This window comes from Muntiacus reevesi, chromosome 21 (genome assembly GCF_963930625.1).
Source record: "Muntiacus reevesi chromosome 21, mMunRee1.1, whole genome shotgun sequence".
NCBI lineage: Eukaryota > Metazoa > Chordata > Mammalia > Artiodactyla > Cervidae > Muntiacus > Muntiacus reevesi.
The window spans coordinates 31183383-31202812 of record NC_089269.1 but is presented as its reverse complement, the minus strand read 5'-3'; the positions used below and the strand labels follow the sequence as shown (position 1 = coordinate 31202812).

The following is a 19430-nucleotide window of genomic DNA, read 5'->3' as shown; positions in this document are numbered from 1 at the left end:
GAGAGGGAGGAACTACACCTCCCAGAATGCAGAGCGGCGGGGAGGTGCTAAAGAGATGGCCTGTTTTTACCTCTTGTTTGCTTGGAAACTCCAGTCCCTCTTCTTAGTACTCCGCCATCCCAACCTAATTGGCTCTGTAGCCCTTGCGTGGGAGGGCGGCTCAGGCGTCACTGGCAGCGGTTGAATGGGGGCCCTAATCCCCGCCTCCTCACGGGAAATGAAGTCCTTTCTAGTAGTTTCTCTGGCCGAGTCAGAGCAATAGGACTACATTTCCCAGAGGAGCGCGGGTCTGCCAGGCGGCTTGGGGGCGGTGCCTCACGTATGGTACAGTCATCGCAAGCCTCTTCGGCGGGACTGTGATGGCCGGAGAGATGACGATCTTAGGTTAGTAACTAGGAGGGTTCCTTACGCTGTCGCGCGTACCGGAGCGGTTGAGGGAAGTAGGGGTGGGTCGGGGTCGTTATTGCAGCTGCTCGATCCCGCTAGCGTGGCGGGAAAGGCGTCAGAAAGGTGACTTTGAGGCGGTTTGGGGCTGTTACCGACGCCGGGTTGGGGGTCGCCTCTAGGAATGCCCCGGCCGCTGTAGGCCCGCGTAGGGCCTACGGCGACCGTCTGCGTACATTTCAAGGATGTTGGACCTCAGGAAGTGTTCTTATTCCAAGGAATGTCGATTTTTGAATCGTTGGTTGAATCGGGGTCTTTGAGAGGCCTCTAGAATATGCATCGCCGAGACCCCTTTGTGAAGGAAGGGGGAGGAGCACTAGCAGCATCCCGACCTGTAGGCTCGTGGGATGTTGGAGTTTGAGAGATCCAGGGCTCTTTAATGTGTAGTCCAATGTTTCTACCAATACGGGTAGGAATTACCCTCTCCGGACGAGAAGGTGATAAAATGTTTCTGGAAATGAGTGTAAGAGCGAGTGGAAGGTGGGATTGGCAGTTGATTTCATTTCATTACGTTTTGATGAGAATTTTGTTATTGTTTTTTATTGAGTAATTAATTGTTACTAAGCTAACAGTAAAAGAGACTCCTCTAGATTGGCATTTTGAGTTTACTGTATGTAACCTGGGTGGACACAGGTGTATAACACAGCCTCCTGAAACCAAGTAACAGATTAACTATAAATTCGAAGTGGCTTCTTTCTACGTCACTTAAGTTTACAGGCAGTGCAACATTTGTACGTATTTGTTTTTTTTCATCAGTTAACATTTATTGGCCAGCTTCTTCTGGCTGGGAACTATTTGTGCAGGGGATTCAAGGTGGCTAAAACCTAATTTCAAAAAAGAGTTTCCATTTATGTTACCATCAAGTTACACACTTCTAAATATCACCACTGCAAAATGTCTTTCATAAATATTTAATACAGAAAAGGTTAACTGTGTTCTGTTATGAAGTGACAGTTTAATACCTAAGCAACTTCCAAAACTATTTTGATCCAGCTTATCCATTTAATACTTTTGAAAGGGAAAAGGAGAAGGAAGATAAAGAGTTTTAGCCTTACAATATCAGGGCTTCTGGTGTGGAAATTTTAATAATAGAATTTTGTTTCAGTATTGATATCTAAAGCTAATTATAAAACTATAAAATCTAAATATCAAACTGTGGAAAATTCTGAAGGAGATGGGAATACCAGACCACTTGACCTGCCTCTTGAGAAACCTGTATGCAGGTCAGGAAGCAACAGTTAGAACTGGACATGGAACAACAGACTGGTTCCAGATAGGAAAAGGAGTACGTCAAGGCTGTATATTGTCACCCTGCTTATTTAACTTATATGCAGAGTACATCATGAGAAATGCTGGGCTGGAGGAAGCACAAGCTGGAATCAAGGTTGCCGAGAGAAATATCAGTAACCTCAGATATGCAGATGACAGTGAAGAAGAACTAAAGAGCCTCTTGATGAGAGTGAAAAAGTTGGCTTAAAGCTCAACATTCAGAACTCATAGATCATGGCATCCAGTCCCATCACTTCATGGCAAATAGATGGGGAAACAGTGGCTGACTTTATTTTTTGGGCTACAGAATCACTGTAGTTGGTGATTGCAGCCATGAAATTAAAAGTTACTGAATGAAAGTTATGTCCAAACTAGACAGCATATTAAAAAGCAGAGACATTACTTTGTCAACAAAGGTCCGTCTAGTCAAGACTGTGGTTTTTCCAGTAGTCATGTATGGATATGAGAACTGGACTATAAAGAAAGCTGAGCGCTGAAGAATTGATGCTTTTGAACTGTGGTGTTGGAGGAGAGTCCCTTGGACTGCAAGGAGATCCAACCAGTCCATCGTAAAGGAGATCGGTCCTGGGTGTTCATTGGAAGGACTGATGCTGAAGCTGAAACTCCAATACTTTTGCCACTGATGCAAAAGAGCTGACTCATTTGAAAAGACCCTGATGCTGGGAAAGATTGAGGGCAGGAGGAGAAGGGGATGACAGAGGATGAGATGGTTAGATGGCATCACCAACTCGATGGACATGAGTTTGGGTAGACGCCAGCAGTTGGTGATGGACAGGGAGGCCTGGCAAGCTGCGGTTCATGGGGTCACAAAGTCGGACACGACTGAGCGACTGAACTGAACTGGGTTACAATCTGACTTTTGCTTTGGATAAATGACTTTTCCTGTCAATATTAGTACAAATATTACTGAAATTTTTTTTTCAGTCCTTTACTCATCCATAAGTTAAGTACACTAACAGGGTTTTTTTGTTTGTTTGTTTTTGTTACTCCATTTTAATGGTATTATAGTCAGTTTGAATTGTGAAAAACATGATGTTTGTGAAATATTATCATGAGTATAAAAGAAAAAAATGTTGAGACTTTTTAGTCTAGTACTGAAGAGTGATTTTAATGTAATTTATCAAATTGTACTAGTTTGATAAGACATAACATTTAATTTGCCTGTATTTCAGGATCAGCTGTTTTGACTCTCCTGTTGGCTGGCTATTTGGCACAACAGTATTTACCATTGCCTACTCCTAAAGTGATTGGAATTGACCTTGGCACTACCTATTGTTCAGTCGGGGTGTTTTTTCCTGGCACAGGAAAAGTAAAGGTCATTCCAGATGAAAATGGTCATATCAGCATACCCAGCATGGTATCCTTCACTGATGACGATGTTTATGTGGGGTATGAAAGCTTAGAGCTTGCAGACTCGAATCCTCAGAACACAATATATGATGCTAAAAGATTCATAGGCAAAGTTTTTACACCTGAAGAACTGGAGGCTGAAATTGGGAGATACCCATTTAAGGTGAGTTAAGCTGAAATGTATTTTTAGTTCAGCACGCTGTTTCAATTAGTTCTTTGGCTTCAAGTTACAAAAATTTATACTTCAATGGACTCAGTTTGTATGGAAGTTATATTATCTCATACAACAAGCAATGCCACAGCAGCCCCTGGCTTGGTTAATTCATTGGTCCCACAACACTGTTGAGGACTTAGGACACTACCATCTTCTCGCTCTGCCATCCTCACAATGCACTGTTCTGTTTTTGTAGTAGGTGGCTAATGAAGTCACAAGTACCTATAGATAGATGGATGGATAAAAATTCTCTTTGTGTGTGTGTGTACATATTTGTATATAGAAAAGGAGATCATACTAGGCATGCTGTTTTTTGACTTCTTTGAAACTCATCAATATATCATATATATAGTTTTAAACATCATTATTTTTCATGGTTGTGTGGAACAACTCTTCCACCATTTAATTGTCCAGTCTCTGTATGTTTTATTTTTTCCCTAGTTTTCCACTATCATTGGAGCTTCAGTGAATATCATTGTTTGTACATGTGTATTTTTACACTTGTTTGATAATTTCCTAAATTTGACAGGCCAAATGGTTGTATGTTTTTAAGGCTTCTGATTTGTATTGCCAGTTTTGGGCACTGAAAAGTTTACATGCTCTTATCTATTTTTCAGACTGCCTATGTCTTCAGTAGTTATTATTTTTCAGTCTTTGCCAATAGATAAGTAAAAAATGGTATCTGGTAGTAATTTGCATTCCTGTGATTTCTAGTGAAGTCAGACTTTAAAATCAGTTTATTTTGCATTTTTCTTCAGTGATCCTTTTCTCACCCTTTGTCCTGTTTTCTTTTGGGATGTTTATCTTTTTTGAATGACTATAAAAATACATTGGTGGCATTTTAGTATTCCCCCCCCTTTTTTAACTAACTGATGTATAATTTTGTTTTTTAACTGTCAAGAGTATTAGATTTTTTTTTGTGGTAAAATCATCTCATTATTTCCTTGAAAATGTTTTTAGAGTCTTACGCTACTTACAACAGCCTTTCCTATCCTATCCACTTGTATTTTTTTCCTAATGCTTTTATATAAGTATTTGTAGGCTTGGGTTTTGCTGGGCTTTTTCTATTAAATATTTAGATATTTATATAGGGTTTTTTTTTTTTTTGGTACATTATGAAATAGGATTCTAATAGTTTGGAAATTAGATAATTGTAGCAGTGCTGCTTATTGAATAACCCACACATAAAAGCTCTGAGATTTTTATTCATTTTTCAGAGGAGAAAAAATTTCTCCAGGTATGTATTTGGTTTATTTCTTTGCTTTTCTTTTAATTTTTTGTTAAGGTCAGTTCATTTCAGTCGTTCAGTCGCGTCCGACTCTTTGCAAACCCATGAACGGCAGCACGCCAGGCCTCCCTGTCCATTACCAACTCCCAGAGTTTACCCAAACTCATGTCCATTGAGTTGGTGATGCCATCCAATCATCTCATCCTCTGTCGTCCCCTTCTCCTCCTTCCCTCAATCTTTCCCAGCATCAGGGTCTTTTGTTAAGACCCTGTATTAATTTGTAATTTTTCTTTTGTAATGATAAAATTGTATAAAGCTATACATTTTCCTCTAACTTGCAGCTTTGGATACATTACTTATGATCCTGGAGTTATTTTAAGGTTCTTTGTGTTTGGGGTTTATTTTTTTTTAAGTTTCTCAGTGATCCAGTTTTTTTTGTTGTTGTTTCTTTTTCATGATTACTCTGAACATACTGGAATTAATCTAATTTTTTAAAATGTACAAATATCCAACTACATTAGCAGGGATAATATATTAATGTATTTATTGTTTTCATAGAAATAAGAATGTGAGTGATGTTTGATTCTTAGCAAGAATAGTGAAGTATTAAAATTATTCTTGTTAATATGTACCAGCACATTCTTTCAATTATCTATTATGTTTGGAAATAAATTAGTTTTTTGAAAAGGAAGATCTTGAGTCACATACATGATTTACCAACTGTTATTCCCTCTATTGGGGTTTCCTAGTAGCTCAAACAGTAAAGCATCCACCTGCAATGCAGGAGATCCAGGTTTGATCCCTGGGTCAGGAAGATCCCCTGGAGAAGGAAATGGCAACCCACTCCAGTATCCTTGCCTGGAAAATTCCATGGACAGAGGAGCTTAGCAGTCTGCAGTCCATGGGGTTGCAGAGAGTCGGACACAACTAAGTGACTAAATTCCCTCTATCTCATCATTCATTTTTTTCTTTCATTTGACATATATATTGAGAATCTTCTATGTTCCAGTTATATGCTGCTGCTGCTGCTGCTAAGTCGCTTCAGTCGTGTCCGACTCTGCAACCCCATAGACGGCAGTGCACCAGGCTCCTCTGTCCCTGGGATTCTCCAGGCAAGAATACAGGAGTGGGCTGCCATTTCCTTCTCCAATGCATACTTAGTGATAAATTTTATTTTTCTGCTGTAGTGGATTCATCTTGTCATTTTAAGTATATCTTTTAATAGCCTCTAATCTTTGTACATGCACTTGCTAGATAACAAATGAAATTTTATGACCTTTTCAGGGTAAGTTTTGATTAAATACATTCAGTATATATATATATATATATTTATGTGTGTTAGTATATGTTTATATATAATATGTATGTAGATGTGTACACACACACTTATATATAGTGTTTTCATCTTTGCAAATTTTATTCACAGGTTTTAAACAAAAATGGAATGGTTGAATTTTCTGTGACAAGTAATGAAACCATCACCGTTTCCCCAGAGTACGTTGGCTCTAGACTGCTGTTAAAATTGAAAGAGATGGCAGAGGAGTATCTGGGAATGCCAGTTGCCAATGCTGTGATTTCTGTACCAGCAGAATTTGACCTAAAACAGAGAAATTCAACAGTTCAGGCTGCTAACCTTGCAGGTAATATCACTTGCCTGAGTTGCATTGTTCTCAAAATTTTCTTAGGCTGAAAATCTGTAATGAGCTGTATTATTTTGCAAACCACTTGATTAGGTGCCTAGACAAACTATATGGTAGGTAAACAATTAAGAAGGCTCCATGGTGCAATGTAAAATATGTATATTCTGACAACAACCTATCAGGTATATGACCAAGGCTGAGAAAGAACATGGACACGTTAGCAGTGAGGAATTTGTTCTCTTAAACTTGTTTTAATGTGAAGATGAATATAATACAATGTGTTTTTAAAGATCTGAGGTGGGAGAAAATTTATTTGATACCATTCAGCAAATACTGATTGCCTAGGTAAACAAAACAGGTAAACCCTTTTTCTCAGTTCAGTTCAGTAGCTCAGTTGTGTCCGACTCTTTGTGACCCCATGAACCGCAGCACGCCAGGCCTCCCTGTCCATCACCAACTCCCGGAGTCCACCCAAACCCATGTCCATTGAGTCGATGATGCCATCCAACCATCTCATCCTCTGTCATCCCCTTCTCCTCCTGCCCTCAATCTTTCCCAGCATCAGGGTCTTTTCCAATGAGTCAACTCTTTGCATCTCTTTCTCAAGGAGCTTATATTCTATTGGAGGAAACAGAAAATCAGTATTGAAGATAAATATATTATAGTGTTCTTACCTTTAGCATCCTGTTATTTTTGAGGTTGTACCTAAGTCTGCATTTTGGACTCTTGTTGATTATGAGGGCTACTCTATTTCTTGTATGGGATTATTGCTTGCAGTAGTAGATACAGTGATCATCTGAATTAAGTTTGCCCATCCCCGTCCATTTTAGTTCACTGATTGCTAAGATGTTGATGTTTATTCTTACCATCTGCTGCTTGACCACATCCAGTTTACCTTGATTTATGGACCTAATATTCCAGGTTTGGTGTCAGAGGATGAGATGGCCGGATGACATCACGGATGCAATGGATATGAACTTGGGCAAACTTCAGCAAATGATGACAGGCAGGCCTGGTGTGCTGCAGTCCATGGGGTCACAAAGAGTCAGACATGACTGGGCAACTGAACAGCAACCCTTAGCATTATTGACATGTTAACCTGAATAATTCTTTGTTGGGGAACTATCCTATGTATCATAGCACATTTTGCAGCATCCCTTAACCTGTACTCACTAGAAGCTAACCAGTAGCACCCTCTCTACCAAGTAGTGATAATTTTATGTCTCTGGACATTGCTAGATGTCCTTAGAGGAAGAAAATGATCTCTGGTTGAGAGCTTTGATGCAGTGTGTATCAGAAAGTAAAACGCTATGGGAGAGGAAGGTGGGATAGAAGTTCGAGAGGAAGGGGATATATGCATACATATAGCTGACTTACTTCATTGTTCAGCAGAAATTAAGACAACATTGTAAAGCAATTCTATGACAATTACAAACAAAAGTAACATGCTATGGCTATGACCAACCTAGACAGCATACTAAAAAGAATAGACATTACTTGGCTAGCAAAGGTTCGTCTAGTCAAGGCTATGGTTTTCCCAGTAGTCATGTATGGCTGTGAGAGTTGGACCATAAAGAAAGCTGATCACTGAAGAATTGATGCTTTTGAACTGTGGTGTTGGAGAAGACTCTTGAGACTCCCTTGGACTACAAGGAGATCAAACCAGTCAATTGTAAAGGAAATCAGTCCTGAATATTCATTGGAAGGACTGATGCTGAAGCTGAAGCTCCAATACTTTGGTCACCTGATGTGAAGAACTGACTGATTGGAAAAGACCCTGATGCTGAGAAAGATTGAAGGTGGGAGGAGAAGTGGATGACAGGACAAGATCGTTGGATGTCATCACCAACTCGATGAACATGAGTTTGAGCAAGCTCTGAGAGTTGGTAATGGACAGGGAAGCCTGATGTGTTGCAGTCCATGGGTTCGCAAAGAGTCGGACACGACCGAGCAACTGAACTGAACATGTTATGAAAAAAAAGACAAGATAAGGGAATAGGCTTGCTAGGTGATCAGAGAGTAGGGGGACTTGCAGGTTTTGAAGAGAGTGGTCAGGTAGATCTCAGTGGGAAGGTGATATTTAAGCAGATTTGAAGAAAGCCAGGTAGTGAGTCAAGCAGGTACATGGAGGACATTTGTTGCAGGAGAGAGAGTGGCCAGTGTAGCAGCCATAAGATGAGAATTTAGAAGATAGAAGGTTGGCCAGTGTGACCAAAGGCGAGTGAGTGATGAAGTCAGGAAGCTAAGGGGAATGGTATTATGGTCTCTGAATAAATTCTTCAGAGTTTGACTAGTTTTCATGGCTCTTGATACAGAAAGTCATACTACTTCCAAGGCTACTCATTATATGTGGCGGTTAGTTTAAAGCAGGAATTCTGTTCAAGGAAATTTTGGTCTTTTGTCTGCACATCTACTGTTTAGCATTACCTTGAAATCAGATTTTGCTGTATATTTCAGAGTTGCTTTCAAGGGTCTTGCATTTTAAGTCCTTTTTAAAAATATCATTGTAGCTATTAGAGCATATCTTCTAAGATTTTTCTTTTTATCATTTTTCTATCTAGTCACCTGTTCTTGTACAAAAAGAAGTCATTTTTAAAAGATGAGCACCATAAGCTTATTTCTATAGCTATTTGTTACAGTATATGATTAATATTTCCCTTCTCAAGTAAAGTACGAAAGTTAGAAGAGGCTGAGGGATCTTGTAAAATTAAGTATTAAAAAGAATAGAATGATGTATTTCACTGAATCTGGGCCTTTATTTCTTTATACTGTAGTTGTCTTTTAGAATAATTTTAATGATATCCATTTAGAAGAACCAACATTTGTCCTTCCCATTTCATTGTTTTTCTTTGGCTTGTGACTGTTCGTTCTTATTACTACTCAGTGGAGTTCATGTTGGAGAAGATACTAAATATGTTGTAGGATTAAATGAAAAAAAATTCCTTAATCGTGTCCTTTAATGATTGTTCTTCCCTCCAACCAATTTTACAGGACTGAAGATCTTAAGAGTAATAAATGAACCCACAGCAGCAGCTATGGCCTATGGCCTCCACAAAGCTGAAGTCTTTCACGTGTTGGTGATAGATTTGGGCGGAGGAACTCTGGATGTGTCATTGCTAAATAAACAAGGAGGAATGTTTTTAACTCGAGCCATGTCTGGTAAGAGAAATGTAGGGAGTGTTAGCGAGATTCAGCCATGTTAACATATCTAATGTGTAAAGTGTTCATTTTTCAACTTTTCAGTATTCTTCGCATTCATTTTGGTAGTCTTCTGTGCTTGTGATTTTAATGCCACCACCTATTTTATTTATAGCAAAAAATTAAGTCTCAAAAGTGACTGGATATGCTGTAAGTCAAATATTGTAGCTCACTGAGCCAGTAGTTTCCACCTCCATCGTGAAGGGAACAGAAGGAAAGAAATCATTTAAAATGAAGGATGGTCGGCTTATTTCATTTAATAATCTGTTTCACAAAATAGCTATCTTTAGGAAATCTAGTAATAGTATTTTGCATTCTAATTTTTTTTAAGGTTTTTGTTTTAGTTTAAGGAATTAAGCCTATGGAACTTAAGTTATAGGTAGTCTAACTGGACTCCATTTAGAAGCAAGTTCAGTGATGGGAATTTATATCACGTTACTCTTTTCCTTATTAAATTATTTTTTCTACTTTTTAGCTCTTAATCATTTAAAAAGGAATTTTTTTTTAGTGGTACTTTTTAATTGTAAGAAACACCTCTTTCTTTTGAGACTAATGCCACTTTTTGTTTTTAAATTGCTACTTACAGCCCAGTCTGTGTTCTCAATTTCTTATTTTCTGAAAAACTATTTGATATCACTGAGAGACTTCCTTTTATATCATTTGAACCCAGATGTGCACTGTATTTTAATAGTATACTTTTGAATTAAACTCCTTTTAGCCCAATTATTTTCAGTCTGTATATGAATAAAATCTTAATAATACATTAAATAAGGATTTATCACTCCCAGAATATCATTTATATATACATACTACACAGATACATGCATATGTAAACACATACATGTAGTCATAATATAAACTTTTTTATTTTTAACTTAGGAAACAATAAACTTGGAGGACAAGACTTCAATCAAAGATTGCTTCAGTACTTGTACAAACAGATCTATCAAACATATGGCTTCCTACCCTCTAGGAAAGAGGAAATCCACCGACTAAGACAAGCTGTAGAAATGGCCAAGCTAAACCTGACACTTCATGAGACTGCCCAGATGTCAGTATTACTAACAGTGGAGGAAAAGGACAGAAAGGAACCTCCGACCAGTGACACTGAACTGCCAAAGGACAAATTTTCCCCAGCAAATGACCCCCATGTGGACAGCATGTTTGGAGCTAACCTTTCTGAAAAGAAAACTGGAGAAGGTCAGGTTTTATTTGAAACAGAAATATCACGAAAGCTCTTTGACACCCTTAATGAAGATCTTTTCCAGAAGATACTCGTACCCATTCAGCAAGTGTTGAAAGAAGGCCACCTGGAGAAAACTGAGATTGATGAGGTGGTCTTGGTTGGGGGCTCAACTCGTATTCCTCGAATCCGCCAAGTCATCCAAGAGTTCTTTGGAAAGGACCCCAACACGTCTGTAGACCCTGACCTGGCCGTGGTGACGGGAGTGGCTATCCAGGCAGGGATTGATGGAGGCTCTTGGCCTCTCCAAGTCAGTGCTTTAGAAATTCCCAATAAGCATTTACAGAAGACCAACTTCAACTGAAGTACGGAGGGATGGCTATTTGAGATCTTGTCTAATGATCTCTTCCTCTTTATCAGACCACCTCCATCAGCCAAATAAAGTCTCAAAAATATCTCATACATTTACCTGAAAGATAACGTTTATATATATGAAATTTTGCATAACATTTTGTTTTAAGATTGAATGTGACCAGATTGATCCTTCTTGATTTTGGAGAGAACCCATTCCAACAAGTACTTCTAAAATGATAGAATTGAGATAAAACTCTTTTGTAGGAGCATAGGTGACTGTATTTTCTGGATTCTGGAAGTAGATATCCATGTGCACTTAAAACTATATTCTGTAAACATTGCCTAGTGCCAATTATATGATTCCCAGTTCTTACTAAATTGTATTAGCAGGGGCTGGCAATTTACTTGGTTATCAGATGTAATTCTTAATTTGAACTATACTTGAAGGACAGTGTTGATGTCATGTACTTATATTGACTGGGAGATAGCAGTGTTATTTATATAAGCTGCATATACAATATTCAGTAACAGCCATATTATATGACAAAGTTAACCTTCACAAATTCAGTGTCCTGTTATGTGTCCTATTCATGTAACCTGCATTCTCCAGATTTTTAAAATATATTTATTGAATCAGCTTGTTTTCTTTCTAAAAAGCTACACATTTATTCAGATATTTCATTACCAATTTATATTTTATTTCTTAAATCTGCTATCATTCTCTGCTTCGATTTCCATGGTTCTGCATGGTTAGAAAACAAAAGAGAATTATTAATTGCATTTTAAAAATGTGTTAATATCACAGTATTTATTACTATAATTTTTTGGTTATTTAAGACCTTTGTAGATGTTGATAAGGGGCTTTCCTGGTGGCTCAGTGGTAAAGAATCTGCCTGTCAATGCAAGAGAGACAGGTTCAATCCCTGGCTTGGAAAGATCCCCTGGAGAAGGAAATGGCAACCCTCTCCAGCATTCTTGCCTGGGAACTCCCATGGAGAGGAGCCTGGGGCTACAGTCAATGGGATTGCAAAGAGTCAGACACACAACTTAGCTACTAAACAACAAGACATTGATAAACAGCAGTAATTTGGTACAGTATTTATTTATTTTATGTTTTGTTTTCTTTTAGTGTTTATTGTCAGTAAGCCCTGGAGAATTTAGCTTGCATTTGATTCATACTGACCTTTTTCCCCATATTTAGTTGTGAATGAGGAAAATTGTACTCATTTGCAAAATCCTTGTGTTTCCTACCGTCATTTAAAAATAATCAGACTTGGACTGTTTTAACCTTAAGGTTAATTTGTGATAAGAACAAAAAACTCTTGAATACTGGAAGTAATGTGGAAATCTCACAGAAGGCAATGTTTAAAAATGTCCACAAATCAGTATTTATAGTAACATTGGTATAGTGTGGTAGTTTTAGTTTGTTTCCTTTTAGAAAAGCTGCAGGAACCAAGAAAGAAAACATAGTGGTTTTATTTGTTTTGCCCCTATTATTTGAAGATTTTCTTTTTCCTTAATAGAGGCTACTTCTTCTCAATATTTAAAAGTTATACTCTGGTCAACATTTTTGCTAATGTAAAATATGTCTCTGTAACATTGCTGAATTTGGAAAGATGTTGAATTTCCAATCACTGAAAAAAATAAAAAGCAACCTCATTTCAGCAACATCAAAACATTTTTGCTTCTCATAGTAAAATCTGAGTGTTTTTGTAGATCATAAAGAAAATATTTCTTAGCAGTGAAATTGCTGTTAAAACAATTTCAATCAGATACTTTTGTGTATAGAAAATGTCTGTAGTAGATAAATAGAAAAATATAAAATGTCTGTTCACATGTTTTATTTTAGAACTGAATGGAGAAATGCCAAAGAGGAAGCCTTCACTGCATTATAAATATATTCAAGTGTTCTTTTGAACTTTATAAAATTTTTTACTAGACTTAAAAATTGAAAAAGGTCTTTGTGCAAAGGTCTTTTAAGAGAAAAGTGTTCAATTTATCAAAATCTCTATATAGTACCAGCTTTAACTAAAGCATTTTAAGATTTTTTTAAGTTTGAATTTCTCCAATATATGAGATAGTTCAGGACAGTCTGTTAACAGTTCTTAGAAGAAATGATTTGCAAAACCGAGCAGCTAATCTCATAACTCTAAAATTGAAATTTAAAAAATTTGTGTCTGAAAAATAGAATGGCAGTGTTGGAATTTGGAGACAATAGTTCAGCATATTCTCTAGTATAGTACACTTTTAAAAAAATAGTGTCTGTCTTCAATCATATTTAGGAGGCTATGTATAAATAGTCTTAAAGTCAATGTAGTTTATTTAAAAGGTAAAAATGCATTCTGAAAGGGATCATTTATATATAATAATCTGAAGACATTTTGCATAAAACTATATTTTGGTTGTACTTCTTGCTAGTGTTTTTTGAAGTACATAACTTTTAAAATATTAACTGTCTTATATGATTAGAATATGTGAATGAATAATTTATTTGGTGTCAGAAATGGTTCGGTACCTCCTGTGTTTTCACTGGAACCACTGATGTATCAGCAGATACTATTGTGTATAACGTGTTCTGAAGATCATAGATACTGTGCATAACATTGTGCCTCTTAACTTTGTGTGCATACAGGTGGTTTACATTTTAATGTAAATAAATGCCACTTTGCAGTTTGTTTTTTAAACTGTGTCCTTTATTTTCTATTTGAGACTCTGCCAGAGTACATTTTTGAGGTATGTAAGTAAGAAAGGAAATGGGAACAGAGCTGATCTGATGCTTACGGCACATGACCTCAGCAGGTACGGCCTAATTCCCCGCATCCTGAATGTCCCTGAAATTGCTTACTTTTCTACTTGTTTATTTTTTAATTAATGTTTATTGGAGCAAAGTTTCTTCACAGTTGTTTTGTTAGTTTCTGCTGCACAGCTAAGTGAATCAGTGATACGTGGACATAAATCCCCTCTTTTGGATTCCCTTCCCATTTAAGTCACCATAGGGCACTGAATAGGCTTCCCTGTGCTATACAGTAGCTTCTCATTAGTTATCCATTTTACGTATACTATCAATAGTGTGTATGTGTCAATCCCAATCTCCCAATTCTTCCCTCCTCCCCGCTTATCATGCATTTGTTCTCTCGGCCTGTGTCTCTGTATCTGCCTTGAAAAGAAGTTCATCTGTAACCTTTTTTTAGATTCCATATATAAGTGATGTAGTGTTTGTTTTTCTGGATTAGTTTTGGCTCCATTAGTCAGAAGCCATGAATTGGTATTCGGAATTCTGGGTATCCTGTTCATGATGCAGGAATTGTCTCTTCTAAGGTAAAGAAATGACATATACCCAGAATTCCGAATACCAATTCATGGCTTCTGACTAATGGAGCCAAAACTAATTTAGATAGTTAATAACCCTGCTTAATAAACAACTGTAGGGGGAGGAGCCAAGATGGCGGAGGAGTAGGACGGAGAGACCACTTTCTCTCCTAGAAATTCATCAAAAAAATAACTGAACGCAGAGCAAACTTCACAAAACAACTTCTGATCGCTAGCTGAGGTCATCAGGCGCCCAGAAAAGCAGCCCATTGTCTTCGAAAGGAGGTAGGACAAAATATAAAAGATAAAAAGCGAAACAAAAGAGCTAAGGACGGAGATCCGTCCCGGGGAAGGGACTTAATAGAGGACGTTCCCAGACACCGGGAAACCCTCGCTCTGGCGGGCCTGGGGGAAGTGTTGGAATCTCAAGAGTTTGAATCTGACTGGGAGGGATACAATAAATAAAACCCACAGATTAAGAGCCTAAAAGCAACTCCCAGCAGAAAAGTACCCCAGACGCCCGCATCCGCCACCAGCAAGTGGGGACGGAACGGAGAGGAGCGGGCGGCATTACTTGGGGCAGGGTCCGGGCCTGAGCGCCCTGAGGACAATCAGAGGGAGCTTTTGTGAGTTGCCAACTTGAACTGTGGGAGAGCAAAAGAGACAGAAAATTAACCGGCCCGAACACACTGCCGGCCGTTCGCAGAACAAAGGGACCGAGATTCTGGGCGGCCGAAGCCCGCCGGGAGGGTCGTGGCGAGACGGAGGGCGCGGGCGCCCGACCGGCGCGGGCGGGAGCTGCGGCTGGGGACGCGGAGGGCGGAGGGCGCACACGCCCGACTGGCTCCGGCGGAATCTGAGACTGGGACCGCGCGGGGCAGAAGACGCGCCGCACCAGGGGAGAGAGCGCCCGTCAAGCGCCTGGCTGCCTGGGCCGCTAGGGCGGCGTGGGGACGGAGCGCGGGCCCGGCTTTGTGTGCCGCGCTTTTGTGAATCGCCCGAGGGCTGGAGCCGCGCGCAGCGTGGCGCGCGCTTCAGACGGAGCAGCCCGGAGCCTGAGCAGCGCAGACCGAGAAAAGAGCGCAAGCCTCTCCCGGGAGCGCCGGTCCCTCCCCGCACAGCCCCTCGCCGCAGCGCGACGGAACTAGCTACCTGATTAAGAATCCACCTCCGCCCCGTGTGTCAGGGCGGAAATTAGGCGCGGAAGAGAGACCGGCAACAGAACCCAAATAAACAAAGGGACCGGTGTAACAGATTAAAATCCCTGAAGAAACCACGGACTGACTACACCGGAAGGGCCTGTAGATATCGAGAAGTGTAAGCTGGAACGAGGAGCTATCTGAAGCTGAGCCGAACCCACACTGACCGCAACAGCTCCAGGGAAACTCCTAGATATATTTTTTCTTTTTCTTTTTTTTTTTTTTTTTTTTCTTTTTTTTTTTTAAGTAAGGAAAAAAAAAAAAATTTTTTTTTTCTTTTCTTTCTTTTTTCTTGGTTCTCTTTTATTTTCCTTTAAAAATTCCTTATTACTCCCCCATTACTCCTTAACTTTCATTTTCATAGATTTTTACGATTTTTTTTAATTAGGCAAAACAATTTTTTTTCTCTTTCTTTTTTCTTTTTTTTTTTTCTTCTTTTTTTCTTTTCTTTTTTCTTCTCTTCTATTTTCTTTTTCTTTTTCTCTTATTTCTTTTAAAGCCCTCTAGCACTCCTTTTACTACGCCTTAATTTTCATTTTCAATCCACTATAACCTTACAGAAGAAGGAGAAAGGGAAGAAAAAAAAAAAAAAAAGAAGAGAAGCCCTATTTCTATACCAAACTTCATATATATTTCTAAAATTTCTTTTGTGTGTTTTGGTTTTTGTTTTTAATATAGTATTTTTAAGAGTCTAACCTCTACTCTAGATTTTTAATTTTTGTTTTTCAGTATATGATATAAATTGTGAACATTTAAGAATCCAATATTCAGCTCCCATTTTTATTCACGAGTGTGTTGATTATTCTCTCCCAATCTTGACTCTGTTTTCTACCTCAGAACACCTCTATTTCCTCCTTTCCCCTTCTCTTCCCAATCCAATTCTGTGAATCTTTGTGGGTGTCTGGGCTACGGAGAACACTCTGGGATCAGACAACTTCGTAGATCTGTCTCTCTCCTCTTGAGTCCCCCTCTTTCTCCTCCTGCCCATCTCTATCTCCCTCCTCCCTCTCCTCTTCTCCATGTAACTCGGTGAACCTCTCTGGGTATCCCTAACGGGGGAGAAACTTTCCACCATTAACCTAGAAGTTTTATTATCAGTGCTGTATAGTTGGAGAAGTCCTGAGACTATAGGAAGAATAAAACTGAAATCCAGAAGCAGGAGACTTAAGCCCAAAACCTGAGAACACCAGAAAACTCCTGACTACATGAATCTTTAAGTAATAAGTGACCCTACAAAAGCCTCCATACCTGCAACGAAACCAACCACCACCCAAGAGCCAATAAGTTTTAGAGCACGACATACCACGCAAATTCTCCAGCAACGCAGGAACATTGCCCTGAACGTCAACATACAGACTGCCCAAGGTCACACCTAACACATAGACCCATCTCAAAACTCATTACTGGGCACTCCATTGCTATCCAAAGAGAAGAAATCAAGATCCGCACACCAGAACACTGACGCAAGCTTCGCTAATCAGGAAACCTTGACAAGCCAATCGTCTAACCCCACCCACTGGGTAAAACCTCCACAATAAAAAGGAACCACAGACCTCCAGAATACAGAAAGCCCACTCCAGACACAGCAATCTAAACAAGATGAAAAGGCAGAGAAATACCCAACAGGTAAAGGAACATGAAAAGGGCCCACCAAGTCAAACAAAAGAGGAGGAGATAGGGAATCTACCTGAAAAAGAATTTAGAATAATGATAATAAAAATGATCCAAAATCTTGAAAGCAAAATGGAGGTACAGATAAATAGCCTGGAGACAAAGATTGAAAAGATGCAAGAAATGTTTAATAAAGATCTAGAAGAAATAAAAAAGAGTCAATTGAAAATGAATAATGCAATGAATGAGATCAAAAACACTCTGGAGGGAACCAAGAGTAGAATAACGGAGACAGAAGATAGGATAAGTGAGGTAGAAGATAAAATGGTGGAAATAAATGAAGCAGAGAGGAAAAAAGAAAAAAGGATCAAAAGAAATGAGGACAACCTCAGGGACCTCTGGGACAATGTGAAACGCCCCAACATTCGAATCATAGGAGTTCCAGAAGAAGAAGACAAAAAGAAAGGCCATGAGAAAATACTCGAGGAGATAATAGCTGAAAACTTCCCTAAAATGGGGAAGGAAATAGCCACCCAAGTCCAAGAAACCCAGAGAGTCCCAAACAGGATAAACCCAAGGCGAAACACCCCAAGACACATATTAATCAAATTAACAAAGATCAAACACAAAGAACAAATACTAAAAGCAGCAAGGGAGAAACAACAAATAACACACAAAGGGATTCCTATAAGGATAACAGCTGATCTATCAATAGAAACCCTCCAGGCCAGAAGGGAATGGCAGGACATACTGAAAGTAATGAAAGAGAATAACCTACAACCTAGATTACTGTACCCAGCAAGGATCTCATTCAGATATGAAGGAGAATTCAAAAGCTTTACAGACAAGCAAAAGCTAAGAGAATTCAGCACCACCAAACCAGCTCTTCAACAAATGCTAAAGGATCTTCTCTAGACAGGAAATGCAGAAAGGTTGTATAAACGTGAACCCAAAACACCAAAGTAAATGACAACGGGACCACACCTATCAATAATTACCTTAAATGTAAATGGGTTGAATGCCCCAACCAAAAGACAAAGATTGGCTGAATGGATACAAAAACAAGACCCCTATATATGCTGTCTACAAGAGACCCACCTCAAAACAAGGGACACATACAGACTCAAAGTGAAGGGCTGGAAAAATATATTTCACGCAAACGGAGACCAAAAGAAAGCAGGAGTCGCAATACTCATATCAGATAAAATAGACTTTCAAATAAAGGATGTGAAAAGAGACAAAGAAGGACACTACATAATGATCAAAGGATCAATCCAAGAAGAAGATATAACAATTATAAATATATATGCACCCAACATAGGAGCACCGCAATATGTACGGGAAACACTAACGAGTATGAAAGAGGAAATTAATAGTAACACAATAATAGTGGGAGACTTTAATACCCCACTCACAACCATGGATAGATCAACTAAACAGAAAATCAACAAGGAAACACAAACCTTAAATGATACAATGGACCAGCTAGACCTAATTGATATCTATAGGACATTTCACCCCAAAACAATCAACTTCACCTTTTTCTCAAGTGCACACGGAACCTTCTCCAGAATAGATCACATCCTGGGCCATAAATCTGGTCTTGGAAAATTCAAAAAAATTGAAATCATTCCAGTCATCTTTTCTGACCACAGTGCAGTAAGATTAGATCTCAATTACAGGAAAAAAATTGTTAAAAATTCCAACATATGGAGGCTAAATAACACGCTTCTGAATAACCAACAAATCATAGAAGAAATCAAAAAAGAAATCAAAGTATGTATAGAAATAAATGAAAATGAAAACACAACAACCCAAAACCTATGGGACACTGTAAAAGCAGTGCTAAGGGGAAGGTTCATAGCATTACAGGCACACATCAAGAAACAAGAAAAAAGCCAAATAAATAACCTAACTCTACACCTAAAACAATTAGAGAAGGAAGAAATGAAGAACCCCAGGGTTAGCAGAAGGAAAGAAATCTTAAAAATTAGGGCAGAAATAAATGCAAAAGAAACTAAAGAGACCATAGCAAAAATCAACAAAGCTAAAAGCTGGTTTTTTGAAAAAATAAACAAAATTGACAAACCATTAGCAAGACTCATTAAGAAACAAAGAGAGAAGAACCAAATTAACAAAATAAGAAATGAAAAGGGTGAGATCACAACAGACAACACTGAAATACAAAGGATCATAAGAGACTACTACCAGCAGCTCTATGCCAATAAAATGGACAACTTGGATGAAATGGACAAATTCTTAGAAAAGTATAACTTTCCAAAACTGAACCAGGAAGAAATAGAAGATCTTAACAGAGCCATCACAAGCAAGGAAATCGAAACTGTAATCAGAAATCTTCCAGCAAACAAAAGCCCAGGACCAGATGGCTTCACAGCTGAATTCTACCAAA

The 19430-nt window shown here is 38.7% G+C and overlaps 1 protein-coding gene across 1 annotated transcript; it reads left to right on the top strand.

Moving 5' to 3' along the window:
• The first annotated feature begins 327 nt into the window (after positions 1–327).
• HSPA13 (heat shock protein family A (Hsp70) member 13) lies at positions 328–13585 on the top strand. The gene is made up of 5 exons (XM_065913662.1): positions 328–384; positions 2907–3247; positions 5953–6166; positions 9158–9325; positions 10244–13585. Exons 1-5 carry the CDS (start codon positions 360–362, stop codon positions 10909–10911), a joined length of 1416 nt encoding a protein of 471 aa, XP_065769734.1. The 5' UTR covers positions 328–359; the 3' UTR covers positions 10912–13585.
• Positions 13586–19430: the final 5845 nt, after the last annotated feature.